The sequence below is a fragment of the Hemitrygon akajei genome, chromosome 10, assembly GCF_048418815.1.
Source record: "Hemitrygon akajei chromosome 10, sHemAka1.3, whole genome shotgun sequence".
Classification (NCBI taxonomy): domain Eukaryota; kingdom Metazoa; phylum Chordata; class Chondrichthyes; order Myliobatiformes; family Dasyatidae; genus Hemitrygon; species Hemitrygon akajei.
This window is the reverse complement of record NC_133133.1, coordinates 13,376,758-13,403,351: the sequence shown is the minus strand read 5'-3', so window position 1 is coordinate 13,403,351 and position 26,594 is coordinate 13,376,758. Positions and strand designations below refer to the sequence as shown.

General features: G+C 42.8%; 1 protein-coding gene across 2 annotated transcripts in view; it reads left to right on the top strand.

Annotated features, from left to right (window-relative positions):
- The window catches only part of commd5 (COMM domain containing 5), a 64,587-nt gene that overhangs the window by 6,460 nt on the left and 31,533 nt on the right, over positions 1 to 26,594 (top strand). For both annotated transcript variants that reach the window (XM_073057799.1, XM_073057801.1), the window contains exons 2-6: positions 5,311 to 5,420; positions 8,431 to 8,591; positions 11,079 to 11,107; positions 21,318 to 21,368; positions 26,285 to 26,380. In XM_073057799.1, coding sequence (XP_072913900.1) covers positions 5,311 to 5,420; positions 8,431 to 8,591; positions 11,079 to 11,107; positions 21,318 to 21,368; positions 26,285 to 26,380 — 447 coding nt within the window. The remainder of the gene's footprint in view (positions 1 to 5,310; positions 5,421 to 8,430; positions 8,592 to 11,078; positions 11,108 to 21,317; positions 21,369 to 26,284; positions 26,381 to 26,594) is intronic.

The window sequence follows — 26,594 nt, the reverse complement described above, 5'->3', positions numbered from 1 at the left end:
CATTTCAGGATGTATATTGTACACATTTCTTTGACATTAGATTGGACCTTTGAAAAATGCCAGGTTGTAGGTAGGTAGGTAGGTAGGCCTCCGTTAGTCTCGATAGACCATGGATTTGCAGCTTGGAAAGTTTCCAGGGCACAGGCCTGGGCAGTGTTGTATGGGAGACCGGCAGTTCCCCAAGCTGCAAGTTTCCCCTCTCCACGCCACCGATGGTGTCCAAGGGAAGGGCATTAGGACCCATACAGCTTGGCACCGGTGTCGCTGCAGAGCAATGTGTGGTTAATTCATCCAAGGCTCGAACTAGACGAACGCCTTAACCATTTGGCCACGCGGCAACACACCAGCTTATACAGGTAGTTCAAAGTCACAACTCCAAAAGAGAAGTTACAGGCTATTGATTGCAGTGATCATTGTCCAGAAAAAGTGTCATTAATAGAGTAGTTAGTAGGCTTGTTTGCTGCCAGTCAGGCATTGCTGGGTCTCACCAGCGCTTCGAGAATCTTTCAGACTCACTGGTGAAATTTTTAATGATCAATTGACAGCGATCAAAATAATTTTGGGGTGGTGTCACTGATGTAAGAGGCTCCTTGGTGGAGGGTGACCTGCTTTCTCCCACCTCCTGTACCAAGCAGTGGTAATACCTTCATGTTTGTGCTGTTGCTAAAGTATAAGTGTGAACTATGAGAGGGGAGGAGCATTTAGATTTGGAATAAGCACTGAAATTTTACAAAAAAATCACTCAACAGCACTATTTTGTCTAATTTATGGTTTTCTTGTGAATGCTCGGTGCCTGAGATGCTGCTTCAGGTAAGTTCCTCATTACACCTGAGCATAAAAGCACTCGCGCAGCTGACAGTAAACCCGACTTTGACTTCGATATTTGATAAAGCAAGCGCGCCGGGGGAACGGAGCTTGAAGAGAGATTAACTCTATTTGTCACGTACATCGAAACATATAGTGTGATTTTTGCATCATATCAAATCAGCAAGGATGTACTGGGGCAACCAGCAAATGTCGCCGCGCTTCCAGCACCAATGTAGCAGGTTCACAACTTACTAACCTGAATTCATATGCTTTTGGAATGTGGGAGGAAAGGGGCAAATGGAGGGAACCCACGTGGTCACAGGGAGAATGTATAAACTCCCTACAGACCGCAGCAGCCATCAAACCCAGATATTATGTCTGTCGCTGTAAAGCAGCCTTTCTCAATCGTTTTGACCCGGAAGAACCCTTGAAATAATTTTCAGGTTTTATGGAACCCCTGCTTAAAAGTTATTATATCTACAGCTCATGGTACATTAGCGTGATCAGTACATTGTAGATATAATAATCCAAAATAATTGTCAATGCTTTTTTAAGTAGAAAATGAATTTGTAGCCAACCTTTCATGAAAAAACAGGTAGTTAAGCTTAGCTTACATTTCTTGAAATTAATTTCTTTCTTTCCCTTTCATATATTTTAAAAACTAATACGGCAAACATAACAAATTTCTGTTAAGCAACTGGCTTAAGCCAAATTTAATTTTTATGTTTTATTTTTTCTAAAGGTAGGCTGAGTAGATTTAATTAGGTTGTAAATTTATTTAAATTAATACTGTTTACAACATGAAAATTAATTTGCACTGTTGATGCAGTGTGTTGTGGCAATGTCAGGATTTTTTTTACAAGAGAAACAAATCCTCTCACGGAGCCAAACATTGATGGGGCACCGTCAGCACAGACGCCAACACAGTTCCTCTAAGACAGGTCTTTTATTTCTAGGTATGAAGACCAAACATTAAGTATATCTTGGGCTTTTCTTGATTTGGGCAGCTCTTTGCAACAGAAAAAGTTTTCTTGAATTTCACTATCATTTACAAATCTTACAAATGCTACAACATGACATTTATTGGTGAAATCTGTATACTCATCAACCTGGACAGAGAAACTGTTGTTTTTCAGTTTATCACACAAAACCTCTTCAGCATCATGAGACATGTCATCAATATATCAACTTACACTGTTTGAGAGTGAAACCTTTTCAATTTTTCCCATTGCATCTTATCCTAGCTTTTTTCTCCCACTATAATTTTACACGTTGGCCTTATCAGGTTCTCACCAACTGTGTGGTTTTTTTCTTTTCTGGGTAATAAATTCTACTAAGTAGCTTGCTCCTGAATATTTTTACTGACTGTGACTTTATTAACAAAATCTTTCCTCTGTGGTAATTCCAATAGCTGTTGAAAATAATCAGCACTTTTGCGTGTCATATGGCCATGATGTGTAGTGAAGTGTCTCTTCAATTTTGCTGCATTTGTACATTGTTTGTCACAGACGAGGCTCAATGGATTCGGACAACTTGCATCACCAGTCCATGTAAAACCCATTGATAAGTAGCTCTCAATGTAAAGGTGGGCTTTTTTTATGTGTGTCCGTTGTTGCATAATAAGAGTGGATAATAAATAACTAAACAAAATCACAAAAACTTCACAAATACCTCTAACCTACACAATGCACCTTTTGCAATGTTTACAACAACAGCAAAGCGGCAGGCTAGCAATTGAATCACGGCATGTCAAAATTCCTTCTTCAGAATGAAAATTTCCCTCCAATTTTCTACTACATTGGTAGAGTTTGTTCACACCCAGAAGTCAATCGGCGGCGCTTAAAGGGAATTTGGAGGTAATTCAGGAGGGCGAGGCCCAAGTTGGGCGAGTCCATTCAATGTTTGGAAAACGCACTCGATGCTCCTCATCAGCCTGCCGTCCTCCCCTCCGTGCAACACAGCGCTCACCAACTATCAACAGCTCCCTATCTCACGTCAAAAACTGAGAATGCACCGAAGCAAATAAACACTGCCATACTGGGCTGAGAGAGCTCTAACGAGATTGCTCATGCGCCTGCTCGGTCACTGCCCATCACTGCGGCAGTAGTGTAATTACAATGCACACATATATTAAATAGTTAAATTAGATAAGGAGTACAAACACAGAAATTAAAAAGTATTGAGGTAGTGTTCATGGATGCAGTATCCTTTTAGGAATCGGATGGCAGAGGGGAAGAAGCTGTTCCTGAATCGCTGAGTGTGTGCCTTCAGGCTTCTGTACCTCCTACCTGATGGTAACAGTGAGAAGAGGGCTTGTCCTGGGTCCATCTCCTTTCCATCATTGTTCCCGAGTCAGTCCGGTGGAACTTTCCTGTCAACAACTTTCTGGAACCTAGTTAAGAAGAAGGCTTAGTACCAACCTGGGGGGTAACTGCCGAGAGATAGTAAACACCAGTTTGCCAGAGACACCCACTAACTCAGAGCAAGTAACAAAAACAGTGGGAGAGCAAGAAAATCTTTGGCTGTAATTCCATATTCTGAGATTCACGCAAGTCATTTTTCTTTCTGAGGTCACGGTAACTCAGCATGGATTTTTCTGTAATGCTATAATTGGGTGGTGGGCTGGAGATGCATCTTGACCAAAGGAGGTGGAAGACACATTCCTTCCACTAGCCTGCAGGTCACCCTTGGGTAAAATGTAGCACCTGCTTAGCCCCCCTTCCCGATCAGGGTCACATGAAGCCATGAGAGCAGGTGGTATGAGCAGCTGATGTGTATCACAAGTCCTGGCTACGTGACCACTGACACCATGCAGGATATCATTGAAGAGTACTGATAATGGCTGGGGTCACCCATCTTGTAAAGGCATTGCCCAGAAGAAAGCAATGGCAAATCACTTTTGTAGAAAGCTTTGCCAAGAACAATCCTGGTCTTAGACCATGATTGCCTACGTCATATGACACGGCACATATTGATGAAAATTGTTAAAGTATTCTTACAACACCTTAGCCCTTAGACCTATCATATGGTCAACCACGTGAATATTTTCAAGGCTGTGTTATACCAATCTGCAGAATCTCTGTGTTACTGAAGACCTGGTGTCGTTGGACAGTGAAGGACAATTGAACAGCTGTGTTGATTGATTATGTAAAGCCTCACTCATACAAACTTTCTTTCCATTTTTATATCTTATTTAGAGGTACAACACGGTAACAGGTCCTTCTGGTGCAGTGAGCATCCAATTAACTCACTTGTCAGGATGTAGAATTGCTGTAAAAACCAATCACTTAAAGTAAAATAGCAATTTGTTGAAAAAGGCTTGTAACACAAATTTGAATCAAGTTGAATGAATCTGCTTGGAAGCAGGTAAAGTTAGAAGTATTAAATAATGATAGGTTTTGTTGATTCTCATGAAGATGAATGGCACAGTGGTAATCTTTTTGAGAACTTTAGGATGATCACAGGTTGATAGATTTTGGTGTGGTAAACACACTAGGCACTGTGTCAAATGGTGTTGATGCAGATTAGGACAGCACAGTAGTATGGCGGCTACTGTAATGCTTTCCAGTACCAGCAATCAGAGTTCAGTTCCTGCCGCTGTCCGGGAGGAGTACATTCTCCACGTAACTGCGTAAGTGTCCAGTTGCTCCAGTTTCCTCCCACATTCCAAAGACATACAGGTTAGGGTTAGGAAGTTGTGGACATGCTATGTCAGTGCTGGAAGTGTGCTGACATTTGTGGGCTGCCCCCGGCACATCCTTGAACTGCATTGCTCCGCGTTTCACTGTATTTCTCGATGTTTCCGTGTTCAATAATTCCCACCGCTGCCATTAGGAGTCTGTATCTTCTCCCTATTACTGCATGGGATACCTCCAGGTGCCCCAGTTTCCTCCCACGTCGAAAGGCATACCAGTAGGCAGGTTAATGATCCTTGTAAATTGTCTTGTGATTAGGCTAAGATTCAATTGGGGGATTGCTGGGCAGGCACGGTTTGAAGGGCTGGAGAGGGCTGTTTGTCAATAAATAAATAAAATGAATCTCAGGGTTGTACATGGTGAACTTTGATACTAAACTTACTTTGACTTTGAGAAGCCGCATGGCCAATATAACTCCCCTTCCCATCACTATGTTTTTCGACTGAAGGGCACCATGGTAACGTACCGGTTAGCCTGACACTTTTACAGCTCAGGACAGAGTTCAGAGCCAAGTTCCTCCAGCATTTTATGTGTGTCGGTAGGAAGTTTGTATGTCCTTCCCATGAGGAGATGTGTTTCCTTCAGATGCTCTGGTTTCCTCCCACAGACGAAAGACGTACCGGGTAGTTGGTTAATTGGTCACAGTAAATCAGACTAGTGTTAAATAGGTGGGTTACTAGACGGTACGACTCGAAGGGTGGAAGGGCCTGTCCTCACTATATCTGTAAATAAATTTTTAAAATGAATAAATAAAATAGATTACTATACAGTGATCTTACTTCATGTGTTTTTGTTTCGCTTTCTCCAGCATGTCGCACAGGAGTCGTTTCCTTGGAGCCCGGACGCCACTGGAAGTGGAGCTGATGGTGAAACAGCTGAAGGATTTAGACAGAGAAATCTTCAGAAAAATACTTAAAAGTAAGTGTCAATGTTACATTAGAACACAGAACATTACTGCACAGTACAGGCCCTTCGGCCCACTATGTTGTGCCAACCTATTAATCTGCTCTAAGATCGATCTAACTCTTACCTCCCATATAATCTACCATTTTTCTTTCATCCATATGCCTATCTAAGAGTTTCTTAAGTGCCCTAATTGTATCTGCCTCTACCACCAGCCCCAGCAGTGCATTCCACATACCCACCACTCTCTGTAAATAAAAACCCACCTCTCATCTGTTTAACTTGCGATATCCCACATATTCATTCTGTCAGCATTGAAGTGATCCATTATTTTTACACTGCTTTGATATTGGTATTTATATTAAGCCTAAAATGTATCTAATGAAACTTTCTGGAATGGCTACTCCCAAAACAGACACTTATTGAGATAGCTAAACAACTTTCCCAGTGAAATACAGGCACTTAGAGTCATTGTGTCAAAGAATCATAGAAAAGTACAGTACAGAAACAGACCCTTTGGCCCATCTAATACATGCTTATTGCCAATTGTAATCACATTCCATTACTTTGATTGGATAATAAAAATAAGATGGGCTCTTGACCTTAAAAACTATGTCATTAAGTTCTTGCACTTTGTCTACTTGAACTTTCTCTGAATTGTAACACTGCATTCTGCATTGTTATTGTTTTATCTCATTCTACCTCAATCAAATAGTTCAGCTGTTTCAATTTAATATCAGAGAATGTATACAGAATACAACCTGAAAATTCTTACTCTTTGCAGACAGCCTTGAAACAAATTGAGTGTGCCAGCACAAGTGGTTCTAGCAAGCTCGATTTCAGCTTTTTAAGAGAAGTTTGGATAGGTACACGGATAGTAGGGGAATGGAGAGTTAAGTTCCCAGGGCAGGGCGGTGCGACTAGGCTGTTTAAATGGTTTTGGAATGGAGTAGATGGGTTGAAGGGCCTGTTTCTCTATGACTCTGTATCAAAATAAAAGACTCCAAAGAATGAACAACAGAAACGTCAGACCCCAAAGACCCCCTCCCCTTCCCACACAGAAGCAATAACAGAAGCATTGACCCTCCCCGCACGTACACCAGTAAAAATCTGTGTAATGATTCGATTTTGTATGAATGCTATACAAGACAAGCTTTTCACTGTTTCTTGGTACATGTGACAGTGATAAACCAATTCCAATTCCAATATCAGGTAAGCTGACGGTGGTTCTGTTTAATGGTGGGCTAGAATCAGAATATAGTGCTACAGTTACAGAGAGCAGGTAGAAAAGCCAAGGGCAGAGCCAAGGTGAGATGGAATGGGAGATCAGGAGTGCATCTTTTACAGTTCTTTCACCACCACCAACTCCTCCACTGTCTGTCAGAAGTTTGTGTATTCTCCGCGTGACTGTATTTCCTCTGGGTGCTCCAGTTTCACAGTCCACAGATGTACTGGTTAATAAAGGTTAGTAATCATGCTAAATTGGCACAGGGAGTATGGTGACCTGGGTGGCCAAACATCTTCATTCCGATTCTGTTACGATGTGTCGATCTGTGCCTTCTTGTGCCATGATGAGGCCACCCTCAGGGAGGAGGAGCAACACATTATATTCTGTCTGGGTAGCCTCCAAACAGATGGCATGAATATTGATTTCTCCTTCCAGTAATAAAAAAATTCCTTCCCCCCCCCTTTTTTTCTATTCCCACTCTGGCCTCTTTCCTCTTCTCACCTGTCAACCACCTCCCCTGAGTCCCCGCCTCCTTCCCTTTCTCTCATGTCCAGTCTCATCTCCTATCAGATTCTGTCCTCTCCAGCCCATATCTTACCCACCCACCTGGCTTCACCTATCACCATCTAGCTATCCTCCTCCCCTCTCCCCACCTTTAATTCTGGCGCCTTCCCCCTTCTTCTCCAGTTCTGGTCAAGGGTCTCAGCCCAAAATGTCGACTGTTCATTCATTTCCATAGATGCTTCCTGATGTGCTGAGTTCCTCCAGCATTTTGTGTATGTTGCTTGTTGGTTGTGTTTATTGATGCAACTGATGCATTTCACTGTATGTTTTGATGTACATGAGGCAAAGTTAGTTTTTGATCATATCATACATGTTTTTCAGCTTTCTTTATTTCTTTTCAATATCGACATTCCCTAACCATGTAATGTGGCCAGCTCCGGATTCCCTATTGTGCCAGATGGCAGGCGGTAGTAGCCGATTTTATAAAGGAAAGCATCTCAAAAGTCAAAGTAAAATTTATTATCAGAGTACGTATGTGTCACCACATACAATCCCGAGATTCTTTTACCTGCGGCATACTTAGCAAATCTATAGCACAGTAACCGTAAACAGGATCAATGAACAACAAACTGTGCCAGTGTAAATAGAAATAAATAACAACATGAAATAACAAGATAAAGAGTCCTTAAAGTGAGACATTTGGTTGTGGGAACTCCAGAAGCAGAATGAGTCCCCATTTGTTCAAGAGCCTGATGGTTGAGGGGTAGTAACTGTTCTTGTACCTGGTGCTACAAGTCCTAAGGCTCCAGTACCTCCTATCTGATGGCAGCAGCAAGAAAAGAGCATGGCCTGGATGGTTAAGAACTTTGACAATGGATGCTGCTTTTTAATGACAACATTTCATGTAGCTGTGCTCAATGGTAGGGTTTTACCCACAATGTGCATTGGTTTCCCATGCCAGGCTATAATGCAGCCAGGTACGCACACTTTCCGCTGCACATCTATAGAAGTTAGCCAAAGTTTTTGGAGACGTTGAATCTACACAGGCTCCTGAGGAAGCAGAGGTGCTGTCATGCTTTCTTATATGATGTGTCCAAGACAAGTCCTCTGAGATAGCATCACCGAGGAATTTAAAGTTACTGACCCTGTCCACCTCTGATCCGCCGATGAGTACTGGCTCATGGAGCTCTTCATGGAATATGGCAAAGTCCATCCACCAGTCGCTCCGTGTGTTATAAAATAACGATCTTTATTTATCATAACTGCTGTAAAAACTATGATCCTTTCTCTCAGCGGTCGTGAACTCACTAGAAGGAAAGGATTGCAAAGAGTCTGTGAGGAGCATTGCCGAGACGGAGACTCTTTCAGAAGAGCAGCTGAGTCACATCCTGGCAGGCATGTACACACTGATACAAGAAGCTGTGCGGTTGCCACCGTCTTCCCTCAAGCAAGAGGTAAGTGTAGTTAAATATCAGCGTAACTGTGTGGGTTTCCTCTGGGTGCTCCAGTTTCCTCCTGTAGTCCAAAGGTTAATTGGTTATTGTAAATTGTCCTGTAATTAGGCAAGGGTTAAACAGGTGGGTTGCTGGATGGCGTGGTTGGAAGGGCCTGTTCTACCCTGTATCTCTATAGTACAGGGTATATAGAGATACCTGTACTATATAGGTACAGGTATATAGTACCTATATACTATATAGGTACTATAAGCCGTCGATCCCAGGGGATCATGGGTCTGTGTCTCTGGTGGACTGTGTCCTCCCCAGGGCGCAAGCCTGGGCGGGAAGATTTGAAGAACTGGCTATTGCTCATGCAGTGGGTTCCCCCTCTCCACGTCACTGACGTAGTTCAAGGGAAGGGCAAGCGCCGATACAGCTTGGCACCAGTGTCGTCACAGAGGTTGTAAACAACATCAAACTGCCTTAGGGACCCTGGCTCCGGATTTCTTCCTCGGGGTTTACTCCCGAAGCCTTTCCCTATGGCTGCAAGAAAGCAAAGATTTAAAATCAGAGATTTCCTTCTCCTGGGCAGGCTGCTGTCCAAGGCTGATGAGCTCCATCTGCCCAAAGCAACTGGTTTTGAGGCACCAATGGTCCGCCTTTGCCCCTTCTGTTGTCAGTAGAAGCAGTTCCACCAGACTTGGTAGCTAAGCTACACGTGAAGGCCAAGAGTTGGACTTGATTGTCAGAGGCTGTTAGAGACACACGCCATTTGGAACACTTTATAGATAGTAAGAGCTTATACCAACAATCATTCCCCCCACCCCCCCCCCCCCCCCCCGGCTATGACAACCTTAGGAACCTCTATCTCTAAATAACTAAATACTAAATAATAGTTGGTGTATTGGTGTATAGTTCCGCAACAATCCAGTATAAATCTCCTTCTACACTCCTTGGGCCCATTAATGACTTGCCTCCCCTTTGGTTGTGCTGTGAACACATCCTGTATTGGCAGGCAATGTGGGAGGTTCTCTACATCTTCCATTATTTTTGATTTGATTCCATGTGCCTCCTTTGAAGAGGCCCAGAGTTCTTCCCTCTCCATTGTGAGTGGGCCAGAGATTCCCATGGTTTAATAAGGATATTTGCTGTTTTTCAGTGATTGCCAATATTTGTCTCAATGTTTATATGATACATAAAATCAGAAAATCCAGGAAACACTCAGCAGGTGAGAAAGCAGATGTGGAGAGTCCTAAAATGACATCACATGGATACAGACCCTTTGGCCCATTGAGTCCATGCCAACCATGGTGCCTACCCACCTAGTCCCAATTTCCTGTGTTTCACCCACATCCTTCTAAGCGCTGCCCCTCGAAGTGCTTCTTAATCGATACTGTGGCATGTGCCTCAACCACTTCCTCTGGCAGTTCGTTCCATATACTCAGCACCCTCTGAAAACTTTGCAACTTGGGTCCCTCGTAAATTTTTTCCCTATCGCCTGAAACATATGCCACCAAGTCTTGGACTTCCCTACCCTGCCACCATCCATTTTATCAATGCACTCATGATATTATGAACCTCTATTCAGTGTGGGTTAGCTCCAAGGAATATAGACAAATTCTGACCAAGCTTTCCCTGTAAGTTCAAGTTTAATTGTCATTCAACCATACATGAATACAGCCAAGTGAAATGGTGTTACTCCGGGTTCCAAGTGGAATACAGAATACCAGCAGTCACACACAGCACCAGTCACATGAAACACATGTAATATAGCAAGCACTTACAAAATATCAGTAAAATACAGTAAAATCACTAAAAAATATAGTCCAAGACCCTGAATCCATGAATGTCGTAGAAATCTGCGATCAACTGCAATATAGCTTCTCTTCTGCCAAGCAAACACTGGGGGGCAGCACTAACCCCAGTTCTGACGCTGTGTCACACGCGGTGCAGCGTATCGACTCCAATGCCTCTCTCCTGGGCAACTGTAAACAGGGAACGTATGGCTTGAGGCCTACTCCTCTTTACGATCAAGGCCTTGCACCTTCCCTACCATCTGCCAATAAATCGGACTTGCAGCATTTTACATTTGACAGTATTCAACAGGGTCTAGCAATCACAAGAAATGTGACCAGGATGATCACTCACTGTTAGACTGCACATCTGCTTCGTGCATTGACTCTTCCAATGCCTTTCTGGCACAGGCAGGAGCACTATTAGCGCCAAGTTCAGATCTTGTACTTTCTCCACCAATGAGTAATTCACTGACCTGCACTACTTTTAAGTTCTTAATGTCCAGCAGGGTCTTGCAATCATAAAAATTACGTTTAAAAACAACTGCAATACCTTTGGTTGACTCTGCAGAAGCTGCTGCATCTAAATGTTCTGCCATCTTATAACTCAGTGTAACTCGTGTCTCTATGTTCTTCTGGAAATTTCTCAACAATGAAGAATGCTGATTTGAAGAACATGATTTCTGATCAAATGTTATTTCATTTCATTTAGGTTTTTAAGGATGATTTAAGAGAAATAAGGTAATTCTTAATATTTTACCTTTTTATTGAAAACATTTGCTGGTGAAACAAAAAGAAACTTGCTGACCTCATTTTGCATTTTTCTCTGAGTTTAGTCCTGTGTAGTTTGAACTGTGTATCTAGGAAAGCAAGAGATATGGTTTGCCTGTTTGATAGTTTTTATAAATTTTCAACATTTTCTTGCAGCCCAATAGATAGATAGATAGATACTTTATTCATCCCCATGGGGAAATTCAACTTTTTTCCAATGTCCCATACACTTGTTGTAGCAAAACTAATTACATACAATACTTAACTCAGTAAAAAAAAAATGATATGCATCTAAATCACCATCTCAAAAAGCATTAATAATAGCTTTTAAAAAGTTCTTAAGTCCTGGCGGTAGAATTGTAAAGCCTAATGGCATTGGGGAGTATTGACCTCTTCATCCTGTCTGAGGAGCATTGCATCGATAGTAACCTGTCGCTGAAACTGCTTCTCTGTCTCTGGATGGTGCTATGTAGAGGATGTTCAGAGTTATCCATAATTGACCGTAGCCTACTCAGCGCCCTTCGCTCAGCTACCGATGTTAAACTCTCCAGTACTTTGCCCACGACAGAGCCCGCCTTCCTTACCAGCTTATTAAGACGTGAGGCGTCCCTCTTCTTAATGCTTCCTCCCCAACACACCACCACAAAGAAGAGGGCGCTCTCCACAACTGACCTATAGAACATCTTCAGCATCTCACTACAGACATTGAATGACGCCAACCTTCTAAGGAAGTACAGTGGACTCTGTGCCTTCCTGCATTTATGTGCATATATGTGCATTTAACACTGAGTTACATGTTTAGCTTACTTCAGTACATTACCAGACAAGAAATCGTAAAATATCTTTCCAAACTCTCTATGATTTAAAAGGTTTCCCTGAATTGGCAGCAACCTTGTTATTTCTTTAGCATTTTTCATCTGTCTTTTACAAGCCAAGTTGCTAGCTCAATGCTCAACCCAACACGGATGGAAAGCGTGCAGGAGTTGGCCAGATTCAAACCCAGGATCGCTTGCCTTGAAGTCTGGTGAGGGTACCACTACACCACAGGCCGGCCTAAAGTAAAATATATAACCAAAAAAAAAAAAATTCTGCATGCTCCAAATCTAAAATAAAAGCAGAAGATAGACAGCAAGGTTGCCCGGTCACACAGTATTTAGCATAACTCTTTACAGCAGCCACGATCGAAGTTTAATTCCTGCTGCTGTCTGGAAGGAATTCGTACATACTGTCTGTGGGTTTCCCCTGGGTGTTTCCACTTCTTCACCCATCCCATATCAGTTAGTAGATTAATTAGTCACTTTAGTGTAACAGTGCGGCACGGACTCTTTTGGCCGGAAGGGCCTGTTACCATTCTGTATCTCAAAATTTAAAAAAAAATTTAAAATTGTACTTCAGGAGCTGAATTGGGATTTAATGGTAATAAACTTGTGATGAGAGTCCTCTATGAGGATGGCTTGGACCCAAATGCTGGAATATCTGAGGTGAGGATCGAGATGTGGTTTCAAACTGGATCAAGAATCTGAGCACAAGTTCAGGTGCTCTTTAAATGCTCAATTCTTGGTGCCCAAAACAAGATTGCCATATGATGGGACTGTCCTGAATCTTTACAGGGGCCGCACGAGCTATCCATACTCTGAAGAGTTAGGGTGTCTAAACCTCGGAAGCTGGTGCAGGTGGATGCGGCCCTCCTCTATGGCCAACTCCTGTCGGCTCTGGCTGCTCCGAGAGACAGTGATTGTAGTTGTGGATGAGAGCCAGATCCAAGCTGTCTCTTTCAGGTACCCAGCATCTCTTCTCTGTCTGAATCATTCCCAGTCCACAAGGTACTGCTGAACCACCTCGAACAGTACGTGACTCCAGAGTTCTTCTCACTGCGAAAACCTGCTCCCCATCAACAAACCTGGGTGGCGGCAGGGCTGATGGTGATGAGCTAACGGGCCTGTGTTTACAGGCTTTAACTTGGAAACGTGGAAAGTAAGATTGATCTTGAGGGTCTTGGGGAGCTGCAAGGTGTAAGCCACTGGGTTTACTTTCCTGAGATTCTTAAAGGGTCCAATGAACTTGGGTGCCAGTTTTCTGGGCTCCACTCAGGGAGTCAAATCCTGAGTCGACAGCCTAGTTGCCCAGGCTGCAAAACTAGTTCCTGTCTTCTCTCGAGGTTAGTCTTTACTTCAGTCTACCGAGTAGAGCCTAACAAAATCTCCCTTGCCCTAGCCCATCTCTCTTGCAGCGCTGGACAAAATCTTGAGCCGCAGGAACTTCAACCTCTGCCTCCTGCTTTGGGAAGGGTGGTGGAGAATACCCAAATTGGCATTTGAAAGGAAACATTCCATGTGCTGAATGCCATGAAGTGCTGTTGATGACCTCTGCCCACAGCAACTGGTGTCGCTCCACTCGTTTGGTCTTTCAGAGGCCAGGCATCTGGGTATACATCCCAGTTCTTGTTTCACCCACTCTGTCTGAGCATCGGACTGCGGCTGAAACCCAGGGGAAATACTCACTGTTGCCCCAATCAGCTTGCAAAGCACCCTCCAGAAATGTGGAGCAAATTGCAGACTGCAGTTCGACACAATATCCACCGGAATACCATGGATCCTGAAGATCTGCTGCAGGACAATCTTGGCCATCTCTATCACAGATGGAAGTCTGTCCAAGGCAATGAATTTGCAGGCCTTTGAAAAATGATCCACAATTACCAAGATAAAGGTCTTCCCCTTGGAAGGAGAAAGTCCCATGGCAAAGTCTATGGAGATGTGAGCCCATGGTCTTTCTGGAACAAGTAGAGGGAGAAGGAGCTCTTGAGGTTGGGTGCGAGGCTCCTTGTTCTGGGCACACATCTGGCATGCCAGTACGTACTGATTGACCTCCTTGCCACTCCAGGCTACCAATAAATTCTTTTAATTAACTCGTGGGCCCTGAAAATCCCTGGGTGAGGTCAATCTCATTGTATTTTCCAACTGAAGAACCTGAGACTGGACGGGACTAGAAACGAACAGCCGAGCCAGAGGGCCATTCTGAGGAATCTAGCCTTACGTCAGAGAGAGACACACACAGACAGAGAGACACACACGCTACACAGACAGACAGACACACACGCTACACAGACAGACAGACACACATACTACACAGACAGACAGACACACACACACACACACACACACACACACACAGACAGACACACAGTCACACACACACACACAACACAGACAGACCACACAGACACACACATATCAGACAGACAGACACACAACTTATTCGCAACTTATTTGTTGCGAATAAGTATGTTAATCCCCAACAAATTGGGGCTATCACCTTGGCTTGGGGCAAAATGGTGGTAGGCTGCTGTTTTCATTCGGGTCTTCAAACTGATGGGACAAGGCATCTGGCTTCCGTTTCTTGGATCCCAATCAACAGGTCAGGATGAAATTAAAACGGCTAAAGAAAAGAGACCACCTGGCCTGCCTGGAATTCAGTCTCTTGGCCTCCTGAATGTAAGCCAGGTTCTTGTTGTCCGTCCATAAGATAAAAGTCTTCTTGATCCCCTCGAGCCAGTGATACCATTCCTTCAGAACCAACTTGACTGCGAGCAGCTTTCTATTCCCAATGTTTTAAGTCGTCTCTGCTGGGGAGAGTCACCTGCAAAAGAATGCACATGGATGCAGATTATTGTCTGAAGGTGTCTGTTGAGACAACACTGCACCCACTCTGACGTCCAATACGTTCACTTCCAAGATGAAGGGAAGGTCCAGGTTAGGTGTGGCCAAAATGGGAGCTGTCGTGAAACACCATTTGAGCACTGTGAATGCAGCCTCCTCCTCACTAGTCCAGTCCAAACAAAAGGAGCCATGGATCTCGTAAATAGTGCCATCAGCGGAGCTGCTACTGAGCTGAAATTCCTGATAAAAGTCGGCAAATCCCGAGACTTATTGGACCTGCTTCACACTGGATGGTGGTGGCCAATCTCTAACTGCCTGTATCTTAACTAGGGTCCATCTTGAGATTGCCATTAGAGATGAAAAGATGGTGAAGCCCAAAAAAAGAAATAGTGTCTATGTGAAATTCAGACTTCTCCAGCTTTATGTTAAGTGCATGATACAGAAGCCTCTTAAGGATATCTCTGATGTGGGGCATGGACTTTGAGAAAATTAGGACATCATCCAAGTAGACGGAAGTGTACTAATGGAGAGCATCCTGGAGCACATCATTTACAAAGGCCTGGGAATCTGCTGGCGTGTTCACAAGGCTGAAGGGCATGACGAGGTACTCATGGGGCCCCGTTGGTGTGTTGAATGCATCTTCCACCCATCACCTCCTTTATGCAAATGAGGATGTCTGCACTTTGCAAACCCAGCTTTGAGAAGATTCTTGCCCCTTGAAGAATCTCGAAAGCAGTGTTCATGAGTGGGAGTGGGTAACCATTCTTGACTGTTACGCAATTCAACCCTCTATAATCAATGCCAGGTCGCAGACTCCCGTCCTCCTACTATACGGAGAAAAAGCCAGTGCCAGCTGGAGAGTGGAGGCCCAAATTAATCCCAGGGCAAGAGTCTTTTTAATATACTCTTCCACAGCACTTCCCTCTTGTATAGTTGACCCTGCGGAGGACACGTACCTGTCGATAGATTTATTGCACAGATGTGGGATTGGTGCAGTGGAAGAGTTGAGGCCTTTCCTTTGCTGAAAACATCTTCAAAATCCTTGTAGATGGAAGGGATTTCTACTGGCTTGTGTGCTGCGTGGACCCCCAAACCTTCCTCCGGGGATGATTTCTGAAACTCTGTCAGTAGTGGGGGTGATTCAGTAGACCCCAGAGTCACCCCCATAGGTCCACAAGAGTCTTTAGTGAAAACAGAAGCCAAATCACAGTTGAAATCCTTGTCTGTATCCTCAGACATCAGCAGTGAGCTGCAACAAAAAGCCCTTGTGCTCCTGGGACTAGGTTCCAAGGAACTCCAACTTGGAGCCTTCCCCTTAGACGGGACCTGGCAATTGGAACCTTTTGGCTTAGGTACCTCCTTGGTTTGCTCCTGAACTAGAGATTTCATTCCACAGCACCCCTGACTGGACTACGTCAGGACTCACACAGACCTATTGGCTGGAACCAGCTCATCTTCTCTTGAAGGGAGGACTAGATTTCCTGAAGGTTCCAGATGATTCTGAGCAGAAGTCTTTCCCCTCGTTGACTTCTGGTCAGGAGAGTCTGGAGTTTGGACATCAGGCTGAAAACAAACCCTCTGACAATGTGTGGACCAAGCAGTGATTCTCCCCTCCCTCCAGTCTATGGACAGATCAGGGGTATGAGTGGCGAGTCAATAATGTAGAAACTAATGTCTTTCACATGATCCCCTATCCTCATCTACAACATCGCAGTATGTTGCTGGATCTACCCAGAACCTAGCGGGCAGCCACCCAAGACAGTTCCAGGGAAGGACTGACTCAACTCTCCCAGAGGTATGCTGAGCCCAAGTCCAGCAGATTTTCCCCTGCTCCAGAGTCCAAAAAAGTATTCACCTCTCATCAGTTCATACCCAGGAGATCTCCGCCCTCAGTGTGACACCAAAATCCGTGAGGTTGGGGTGGTGGCTGCTACTGTCACAGTCCTCCCAACACCTCCAGCTTCGAACATTCACCCCGTAGGTGAACTGCTTTCCCGCAGTAGAGGCAACAACCTCAACTCTGACACCGGACCCTCTCATCAACAGAGATTCTTATGCGGCCAGTTTGCATGGGCTTGACAGGATCCTGAGCAGGAGGAGGGCTGATCATAGTCTGAGATCGGGGGGTGGAACTACAATGTATTGAGTTTGGGCTCAGGCTAACCCTCTTCGATCTCTTGATGTAGTTCCTCTTATCCTCTGCCAGATGATTATCTAGATGAATGGACTGGTCGATCAGAGGTTCTAAAACCTCGACTGGTTCTCCCAAAGTGAGGGCATCCTTCAGTTCCTCTTGGAATCCGTGGCAGTATAGCATCGTCAAGGTCTCCCTGTTCCAACCACTCTCTTAGGCCAATGTCTGAAATTCAATCATGTAGTCAGCTGCTGACCTCCACCCTGCTGAGACATGGCTGACTCTGGCAGAGTGATGGAACACCTTCCTCATGGTGGCCATAAATTCCTCCAAATCCAAGCAATTCTCTGACCTACATTCCCGATTCATGGTGGCCCAAGCCAGGGCTCTTCCAGCCAGAGGAGAGATAATGAAGATCACCTAACGGGAATAGGAATGGCTGGAGTTCAAACACTAATGAGCACTGGATGAGAAAGCCGTGGCAAGAACCCGGGTCACCGTCAAATTTCTCCAGGGTCAGAAGATGGACTGGCTCTGCAGAATGACTGACAGCCTCACCTGAGCGACTTTGCCTTCCCTCCTGCAATAATTGACACATGGGACCTGAAGTTCGTGTATCTCCCTGCTCTGTCTTGAAGTTTTCTCGCTGTGGCTAGCCACAGGTGACAAAAGGCTCTGATACTCTGCTGGTCTGTGTTGGCTCAATTGTACTGTGACGGGAGTCCTTGACGAGGATGGCTTGGACCCTAATGCTGGCGTATCCGAGCCAAGGATCAAGACACAGTTTCAAACTGGATCGATAATCTGAGCACAAAACAAACACTAGATGAAATCACGAGTAGATTTACGATTGAGCACTGTACCTCATTTCAGGTGCTCCTTAAATACTCAATCCTTGGTGCCCGAAACACGATTGCCAATTAGCGGGACTGTCCTGAATCTTTAAAGGGGCTGCACCAGCTATCCATACTCTGGGGAGTTAGAGTGTCTAAACCTCGGAAGCTGATGTGTATCACAACAAAACTGTTTTTCTTGAGCCAGTCCAGTTAACTTTTTGAGCCTTTTCAGATGACATCTAAAGTCAGGTCCTAATACAGGCCACCGATCTTTCCCCCTTAGTCTTCAGAGAGTTTACACAAACAATTTTTGAAACTGTTGGTGAATCTGATTCCACCCTCCTTTACAGATCATAACAACTTGATGTGTTTACAAAGAAGTAGTCTCCTCATTATTCCTTTGAGTCTTTAACCTGGGAGGCCTAGTTACCGACCTTCCTCTCATAGAAACATAAGTACAAGCAATTCTGCAGATGCTGGAAAGACAGAGTGACACACACAAAATGTTGAGGCCAGATGAAAGGTCTTGGCCTGAAACATTGACTCTTTATTCCTCTCTGTAAATGCTGCTTGACCTGCTGAGTTCCTCCAGCATTTTGTGTGTGTTTCTCAGTGGAAACAGTTGCTTCATGCCATGGAGTGATCCTGTAAATTTGGAAGTGCTATGTCCTAGGTCAGTTCAAAAACTTGTTTTTTTTGTGTGTGGAGAAAAATAAGCCTTTAAAAATAAATTAGCAACTGGAGTATTTCTGCAGAAAGGGCAGTATAACAGCTTTTCACATTTCCCCGCTCTCTCTCGGGAGAGTACTTGATATGTTGTTGAAAATTCATCTGGTTTATTTGCAATCAGGAGCTCATTGCGTGGGATTGTGAGGCCAAGTTCACGAGCTGATATCAACTGCAGTTGGTCAGTGTAGTGGATTCAGAGTGTTGGGCTTTATTTTGAAAAAGCTCATTAAATATTAATACAAATAAGGTGTCATTGTACAAGAGGACTCCATGTAGATCTATGGCTTTAGTTACTCATGGAGTCATAGGAAAGTACAGCACAGAAACAGGCCCTTCGAATCATCTCACCCGTGCCGAACTATTCTGTGCATTGACCACAGGCCTTCCCTTTCTGACTTCCTTAAAACCAGTTCTGCATCTAAACTTGGAAAACAAATGCAACTGCAGATACTGGAATCTGAAAGAAATCAGAAGGTGGGGAGGGGAATGGAAGGTGACAGATGAAGCCAGGTGAGGGGGAATATGGGTGGGTAGGGGAGGGAGGATGATATGAGAAGCTGAGATATGATAGGTGGAAGAGGCAAAGAGCTGAAGAAGGAAGAATCTGATAGGGCAGGAGAGTGGACCATAGAAAAAAGGGAATGACGAGGGGAACCACTGGGAGTTGAAGGGCAAGTGAGGAGGAGAGAAAGGGTGAGAGGGGAACCTGAATGGGGAATGGAAAAAGAGAAGGGGAAGAGGGAGGAATTATGAGAAGTTAGAGAAATCAATCTTCATCCATCAGGTTGCTGTTTATTTAGCATTTTGTGTGTTGTTTATGAGGCTGAGTTACTAGCTTGATGCTCAACCCAGCACAGATGGATCTGGCAAGAGCTGAACCTGGGACAACTCACCTCGAAGTCCTGCACTGATGCCACTACACCACCGGCTGGCTAGCTCATTTTGATCTTGCATCTTATTGCCTACCTGCATTGCACTTCCTCTCAAACGGTTACACTTTATTCTGCATTCTGTTATTGTTTGTTTTACTTTGTATTATCTCAATGGAGTGTGTAATGAATTGATCTGTGTGAAGAGAATGCTTTCACTCTGGCTTGGTACATGTAACAATAATATACCAATTCCAGTTAGAGGGTGAGAATATGAGTAAAAATTGAAAAATGCAGGACAAACATGCTGAGACATTGCAAAGGGCGAGGAAAGGAAAAACGGAACCACAATTACAGATGGGTGGCCTGGTCCATTCCGATGTATTTCAAGGAATTTTAGAATTCAAGAATTTATAGTCAAAAATCAGTTTTATTCGCCATATACAATAATTTCATGCATTAGGAATTTGCTGTGGTGTGTTAGTCAGGGCAAGACATACAACGAAAAACATTTAACAATTATAAAGAATGATATAAAAAAATAAAGTTAGAGGTTAAAGTACAAATGTGGAATAAAAGGTGCATAAATACCTGCTAGCAGTTAATGAGGTTTATTGGAAGATGTTGCTTCTTGCTCGGCATTGCTGCCTGTCTCACGTCCAACAGTGCCCTCAGGTCAGCTGCAGGTCATCAGCCAGAGACCACTGCTCAGTGACGTTTCACTCCCTTGGCCCTGGTACATCTCCTGGTGGCTGAGCAGTCCCAGGGACGTTTCCCTGACACCCCTGAAGCTTTCAGTGGGATTAGTCAGCCCCCCAATTTCTGTCCTTCCTCCTCAGCCACAGCCAAAAGCTGCCCTTTTCTGCCTCTTCAGTCTGCTGCCTGTTGACCCTCCTGAGCCTCGCTTCATCACTGCTGTATCACAGAGTTATAATGTAAACAGTATTATAAAAAATGGGATATCCTGTTCCTCGGAATCCCCTCCAGTAACATACCTATAACAGCGGGATAGCCTCCCTGGTCTGTAGTTTCCTGACTTGTTTTTACTGCCCTTTTAAAATAATGGGATAACATTTTCTAACTTCCAGACTACGAGAGTTTCATGCTTGGCTAAAGAACTCACTGTGCATAAACTGGCTGCTGCGTCAAGAATCAACGATCAGCTTTCTTTGCCATATCCATTTACCTGGACGGGGAATTTGCTGTGTTGTGTTGGTCAGGGCACGACATGCAACTAAAGACAACATTCATCAATTAAAAAGTACAGAGAATTATTAAAAAAATAAACTTGGAGGTACAGATATGGAATAAATTTGTGCATAAATAGCAGCATGCATTTACAACGTTAATAACATTTTAAAAAGTGGCTGAAAGTGCAGTGCAGTAATGGGGGTAATAGATAGAGCGTAATAGAAAGTGACAGGGATAGAGGGACAGAATCAATACTGAGTCTAGACGACTGCACATGCCCAGAGTGCTATTCCTCATTATACTGGTCTTCATGACAACAATACGGGAGGGGGGAATGCACACACAGGACAGGGCTGGAAAATAAAGTGGTGGTCAGCAGGTAGTCTGCCTTTGGTGAGTAAACACAAGAGCCCACAAAGCAGTCATCAATTATTTTGTTCTTTTATTTTACACTCGTGCACTGAAAGCAACCTTAAGCAATCCCGAATTTGCACTGAGTTCTTCCAATGTAGAGGTGACCACATTGCGAAAACTGAATGCAGTGTACTAGATTGATCTGCAGGGCTTCGAGAATTTTCTGTTTTCATCTTGAATTTTCAGCGTGCTCCTCATGAGTCTTAAGTTGTATTGCAGACTTGTTTTAGCACCTACCTGCATATGGAGGTACAACTCCCTTGCCCTTCACACTGGACCTATAATACCCATGCTTTGCACCACATTGTTCTGATCAACTTTTAATGATCTTCTAATATTGATCTGTTTCAGGATTCCAGAGGAGCTTATTTCTGATTTTGCAAGTGTTGTGTTTGGGAACAGGTGAGTTTATCACTTCCTCATGTTCAAAGTCTGTGAGTAACGTAATCAGAATCAGGTTTATTATTGTTGTGAAATTCGGTGTTTTGCAGCTACAGTACAGTGCAAGGCGTAAAATACTCCATAATTTATAATGAAAAATTATATATGCATATAATTACACACACACAAAACACATCAAAGTCTTAGGCACATGCATATAGCTAAGGTGCTTAAGACTTTTGCACAGCACTGCAGTGATTTTATGTATTGCACTGTACTGCTGCCCCCAAAAAATTCATGACATGTGAGTGATGATAAACCTGATTCTGATGTGGGTTTCTATTGTGGACTGAGAGTGGGAAGGGGGACAGGGAGAGGGAATTCAGGGTTGGGAAAAGGAAAAGGGAGAGGGGAGGGAGTGGGAAGCACCAGAGAGACATTCTGTAATGATCAATAAACCAATTGTTTAAAATCAAATGACCTTGCCTGGTGTCTCAGGGCTGGGTGAAAATGCACTCGCACCACCTCCCTCCCCCTGGCTCTCCTTCTCTGCCACCACTCCCATACCCTACCACACCCATCCAGCTTCCCTCCCCCAACCCACCATCCTGGCATTCCTCTCTGCCACCTGTCCCACACCCCTCTCGCAGAGCTCCACATTGACAAATGTAGCACTGTGCAAACGTCTTAGGTACCTTCGCTTTCTAAATGTGACTAACACTTTTGTACAGTACTGTATATACAGTATAAGGGTATATGTGTATATCTGGTCATTTCTTCTTAATTCTATGTCTATTAGTGCACTGAGAACGGCATGTTGTAGTATTTTGTGTGAGATGTGGGAATTCTGGGAGACCTCCAGCCTCCTGGTACACCGAGCTGCAGCTCCTCAGGGAATGTGTTAAGGAACTGGAGTTCGATGACCTGCAGCTCTTGCGGGAAGTGAGGAGGTGATAGGAGCTACAGGAAGATAGTCACCCCTAAGTTTCAGGAGGCAAGTACCCGGGTGACTGTCAGGAGAGAGAAAGGAAATGGGCAGCCAGTGCAGAGTACCTCTGTGGCCGTTTGCCTCAATAATAATAAATATACCGCTTTGGATACTGTGGATGGTGATGACCTATCAGAGGGGCAGCCGCAGTAACCGAGTGTCTGGCGCTGTGGCTCAGAAGAGAAGGTGGAAGAAGAGGATTGCAGTAAGGATAGGGGATTCCATAGCTAGAGTAGTAGACATGAGATTCTGTAGATGTGAAAGAGAGATCAATTCATAGAGTGGATTTAAAGCGGAGGTTGATAGGTTCTCGATATGTAAGGGCAGCAAAGATTACAGCATAGGTGTCAAACACAAGGCCCCGGCCCGGCGAACAATTATATCCGGCCCGCGAGATCATTTTAGATAGATCTATTATTTTAATTATTAATGGCCTGGCGATATGAAGCGCTGATAATACACAAACTACAGATCCCATAATGCAGCACAACAGCTGCCGATAGGCTACCCGGGAACATTTCCGCGTCAAGCGTCTGTTGCTGTATACAACGCTATTCTTCGCACTGAGTTCGCACGGCACTTTGGTGACTTTGAAGCACAAAAAATTAATTTCGAGCTGCTTCGCAACCCATTTGCCGTCGACGTGGAAACTGCACCTGTACAGATTCAGATGGAGCTGATAGAGCTGCAGTGTAATGGGACACTAAAGGCAAAGTACGACACTGCAGAGCCCATACAGTTTATTCGCTCCATTCCTGAAGCAATGCCTCAGCTCTGTCTACATGCGGCTCGAACCTTGTGCATGTTTGGTAGCACATATCTGTGAGAAGCTTTTCTCAGTGATGAAGATTAACAAAACATCACACAGGAGTCGTCTCACTGATGAACACCTGCAGTCCATCCTGAGAATCTTCACAACACAGAACCTTATACCAAACCTAAACGAACTTATTGCCAAGAAAAGATGCCAAGCATCCAGCTCTGACAAAACGGCATAAGAGCAAAGAAAACTGAGTGTTTTGATTTGTTGTTGTTTTAACTTTTGCTGAAAAGCACAAATTTTATTTATATTTTCAGGGTTTCTTTGCAGCATGCTCATATTTCTAACTTGTATAATACTGACAGGAGATATTTTTCTGGAGAGCAAGATATTTAAGTTATTTAAAGTTTTAGTTTATTTTTTCTGGAATAATATTCCTGTCTGTTTTTATTCATATTTATGTTCAAAAAATGTTTAGTTTTAGTGTGTTCAATAAATGTTTATCCTGTTCGGCCCGTGACCTAAAGTGTGCTTTGAGTTTTGGCCCCATGTGCAATTGAGTTCGACACCTCTGGATTACAGGGAGATGGGAAGTGAATTGGGTTAAGAAAGAAAATAAATCATACTGTCAAGACATAGTCTTGACCAATTTGTTTCTTCAAATTTAATATTCAAATGAGTTTCCCATTTTTGTCTTGACTTATGAATTCCTTGTTTAATTGCCTGCTTTTGAATCAAACTATACATACAAGAAATAATTTTTTTAATTTTTCCTTTTTGAATTAATATTTCTATTTCATTAGGTTTCGGCAATAACATTGTTTGACCCAATTTATCTCTTAAATAAGCCCTTAATTAGAAATAACAAAAAAGAGTGTTGTTTGTTATTTTATATTTATTCTTTAATTGATCAAATGACTTTAATATACCTCCTTCAAAACAATCTCCTATATATCTAATCCCTTTTTGAAACCAGTTGTATAAAAGTTGGTTATCCATTGTAAAAGGAATAAGTTTATTTTGAATTAAAGGTCTCTTTAAAGATTTCTTTATCTCATCATCAACATTTATCTTATTCCATAAATCAGTCAAATGTTTTAATATAGGAGATTCTGTCTTTTCCCGTATCCATTTAGATTCCCACTTATATATAAAATCTTCTGGTATATTTTCTCCTATTTTATCTAGTTCTATTCTAATCCATGCCGGTTTATCTTCATCAAAAAAAGATGCAATAAATCGAAGTTGATTTGCTTTATAATAATTTTTAAAGTTTGGAAGTTGTAACCCTCCTAGGTCAAATTTCCATGTCAATTTTTCCAACGATGTTCTTGACATCTTACCTTTCCAAAGGAATTTCCTCACACATTTATTTAACTCTTGAAAAAACTTCTGCGGTAATTGTATTGGTAGTGTTTGGAATAAATATTGTAATCTAGGGAATACAACAAATGTCCGGCTAAGACTAGTGCAATATAATTTTTTACATCAATTATATATTACACCACAAAAAATAAATAAATTAAACCCAAATTTATCTTATCAATGCTTCCGATGTAATCAAGAAATTGGTACTTTTTTACACTCTACTTGGTCTTATTTTAAAATTCAACCTTTTTGGACAAATTTAAGAGTTTTACTGGAACAAATTATTGGAATACAACTTCCACATAATCCAACATTATTTTTACTAGGCAATATTGAAGGGATAAAATCGAAATCCAAATTGAATAAATATCAGAAAGAATTCATAAAAATTGCATTGGCAGTAGCCAAAAAGGCTATTGCAGTTACTTGGAAATCGGATTCATACTTAAGCATAGATCATTGGAAGAATGAAATTTTTAGCTGCATTCCACTTGAAAAAATTACTTATAATTTAAGAGATAAATATGAAATATTTCTGAAAATTTGGCACCCTTATTTACAAAAGATAGGATTAAATATATAGGTGCTCCAAAGATAAAATTATTGGTTATCTGGGGAAAGAAATAAATATACATATTAAAGCTATTATGAACTCCATGGAGCATGTGGGGATCTTCCGATATCCAGGCATTCTTCCTTTCTTTCTTTCTTTCTTTTTTCTTCTCTTTTTTTTCTGTAGGGATATGTCAGGGGGGAGGGGGCAAGGGTTGATAATTTTTTTTTCTTTCTGTAACCTATTTGAAAATTCAATTTAAAAAATTATTAAAAAAAGAAAGAAAGAAAATAAATCAGCCGTGATTGAGTGTCAGACCAGTCTCAATGGGCAATTGGCCTAATTCTGCTTATATGTTTCAGGGTCTGTGGTCATTCAGTTCTTTAACCAACTAGCATTTTGAAAATTCTATACAAAAGTTTCAGTACAATGAGCTGAACGGCATCGTTAGTAATGGAAATATTGTTTTTATCTCTGGGTCAGACCTGTGCAAGTGTCACAGATCAAGTAATTCCTGTACACTTAGGATGCTGGATAATGGGTAATCTCTCCACTCACAGCACATACTGCCACCTCGTGCTTGTTTTAGATTGCAAAAGGGCTTGATGCACGTTGTATTTATGTCTAGTTTCCTTTTTGTACATTTCACTGTGCCCTTTACTTGGATATGCTTAAGGAAGGGAGGATTACTTCAGTAAATAATATTTTAATAATTTTAAGGATGGGGTTTCTGGCTTAGGTAACCACTTACTGATAATGTGGAATGACATCTTGGAAGGGGATAGTAAGCCAGCTACCTGTTAGCTAGTCACATGGTGAAGTTCTACACATATCAAGATTTCACGATGAGTGGACGTAAAGGTGAAAATGCAGATGGGTCTGATATGTGGAATTAGGACTAATGTTGATGAGGAAGGGAGATGAACACAGGTAATCTGTTTTCGTGTTTTTCCTAATACCCATGGTCCAGCTTTTATACTTAAATCTCTGGGGCAAGGGTTCCCAACCTGGGGCTGTCAGACCCCTTGCTTAATAATATTGGCCCATGACATAAAACAGGTTGGGGCCCATGTTCCAGAGTGAATTTAAGACCTGTTGTGATTTTCTGCTGTCTGACCCCAGGTGGAGTCATGAAAATGTATTTTGAGGGTGTATTTTCTCTCTTTAATCAGTTATGTGTCTGTATGATTGTATTTTACCAGCATTTTTAACATGTCCAATTAACAATGTGTTAATGTTTCCACTACAATTATATATTCTGCTTTAAGACGAGCAGTGTTGGAGGCTGCAGCCCTGCAACAAGGGAATCGTTTGCCAAGTGTTCAGGATTTCAGATGGCGAGTTGATGTGGCCATTTCTTCCAGGTAAGGTTGATACTTGGGTCTCCATTCAATATGCATCATACTCAATGTTATCGTTTGGTGAGATCATAAGACATGGGACTAGAATTAGAGCATTTGGTCCATCAAGTTATCTCTGTCATTCCATCGTGTCTGATTTATCACCTCACCTGCCTTCTCACTGCAACCTTTGATGCCCTTGGTAATCAAGAACCTATCAACCTCCTCTTTAAATATA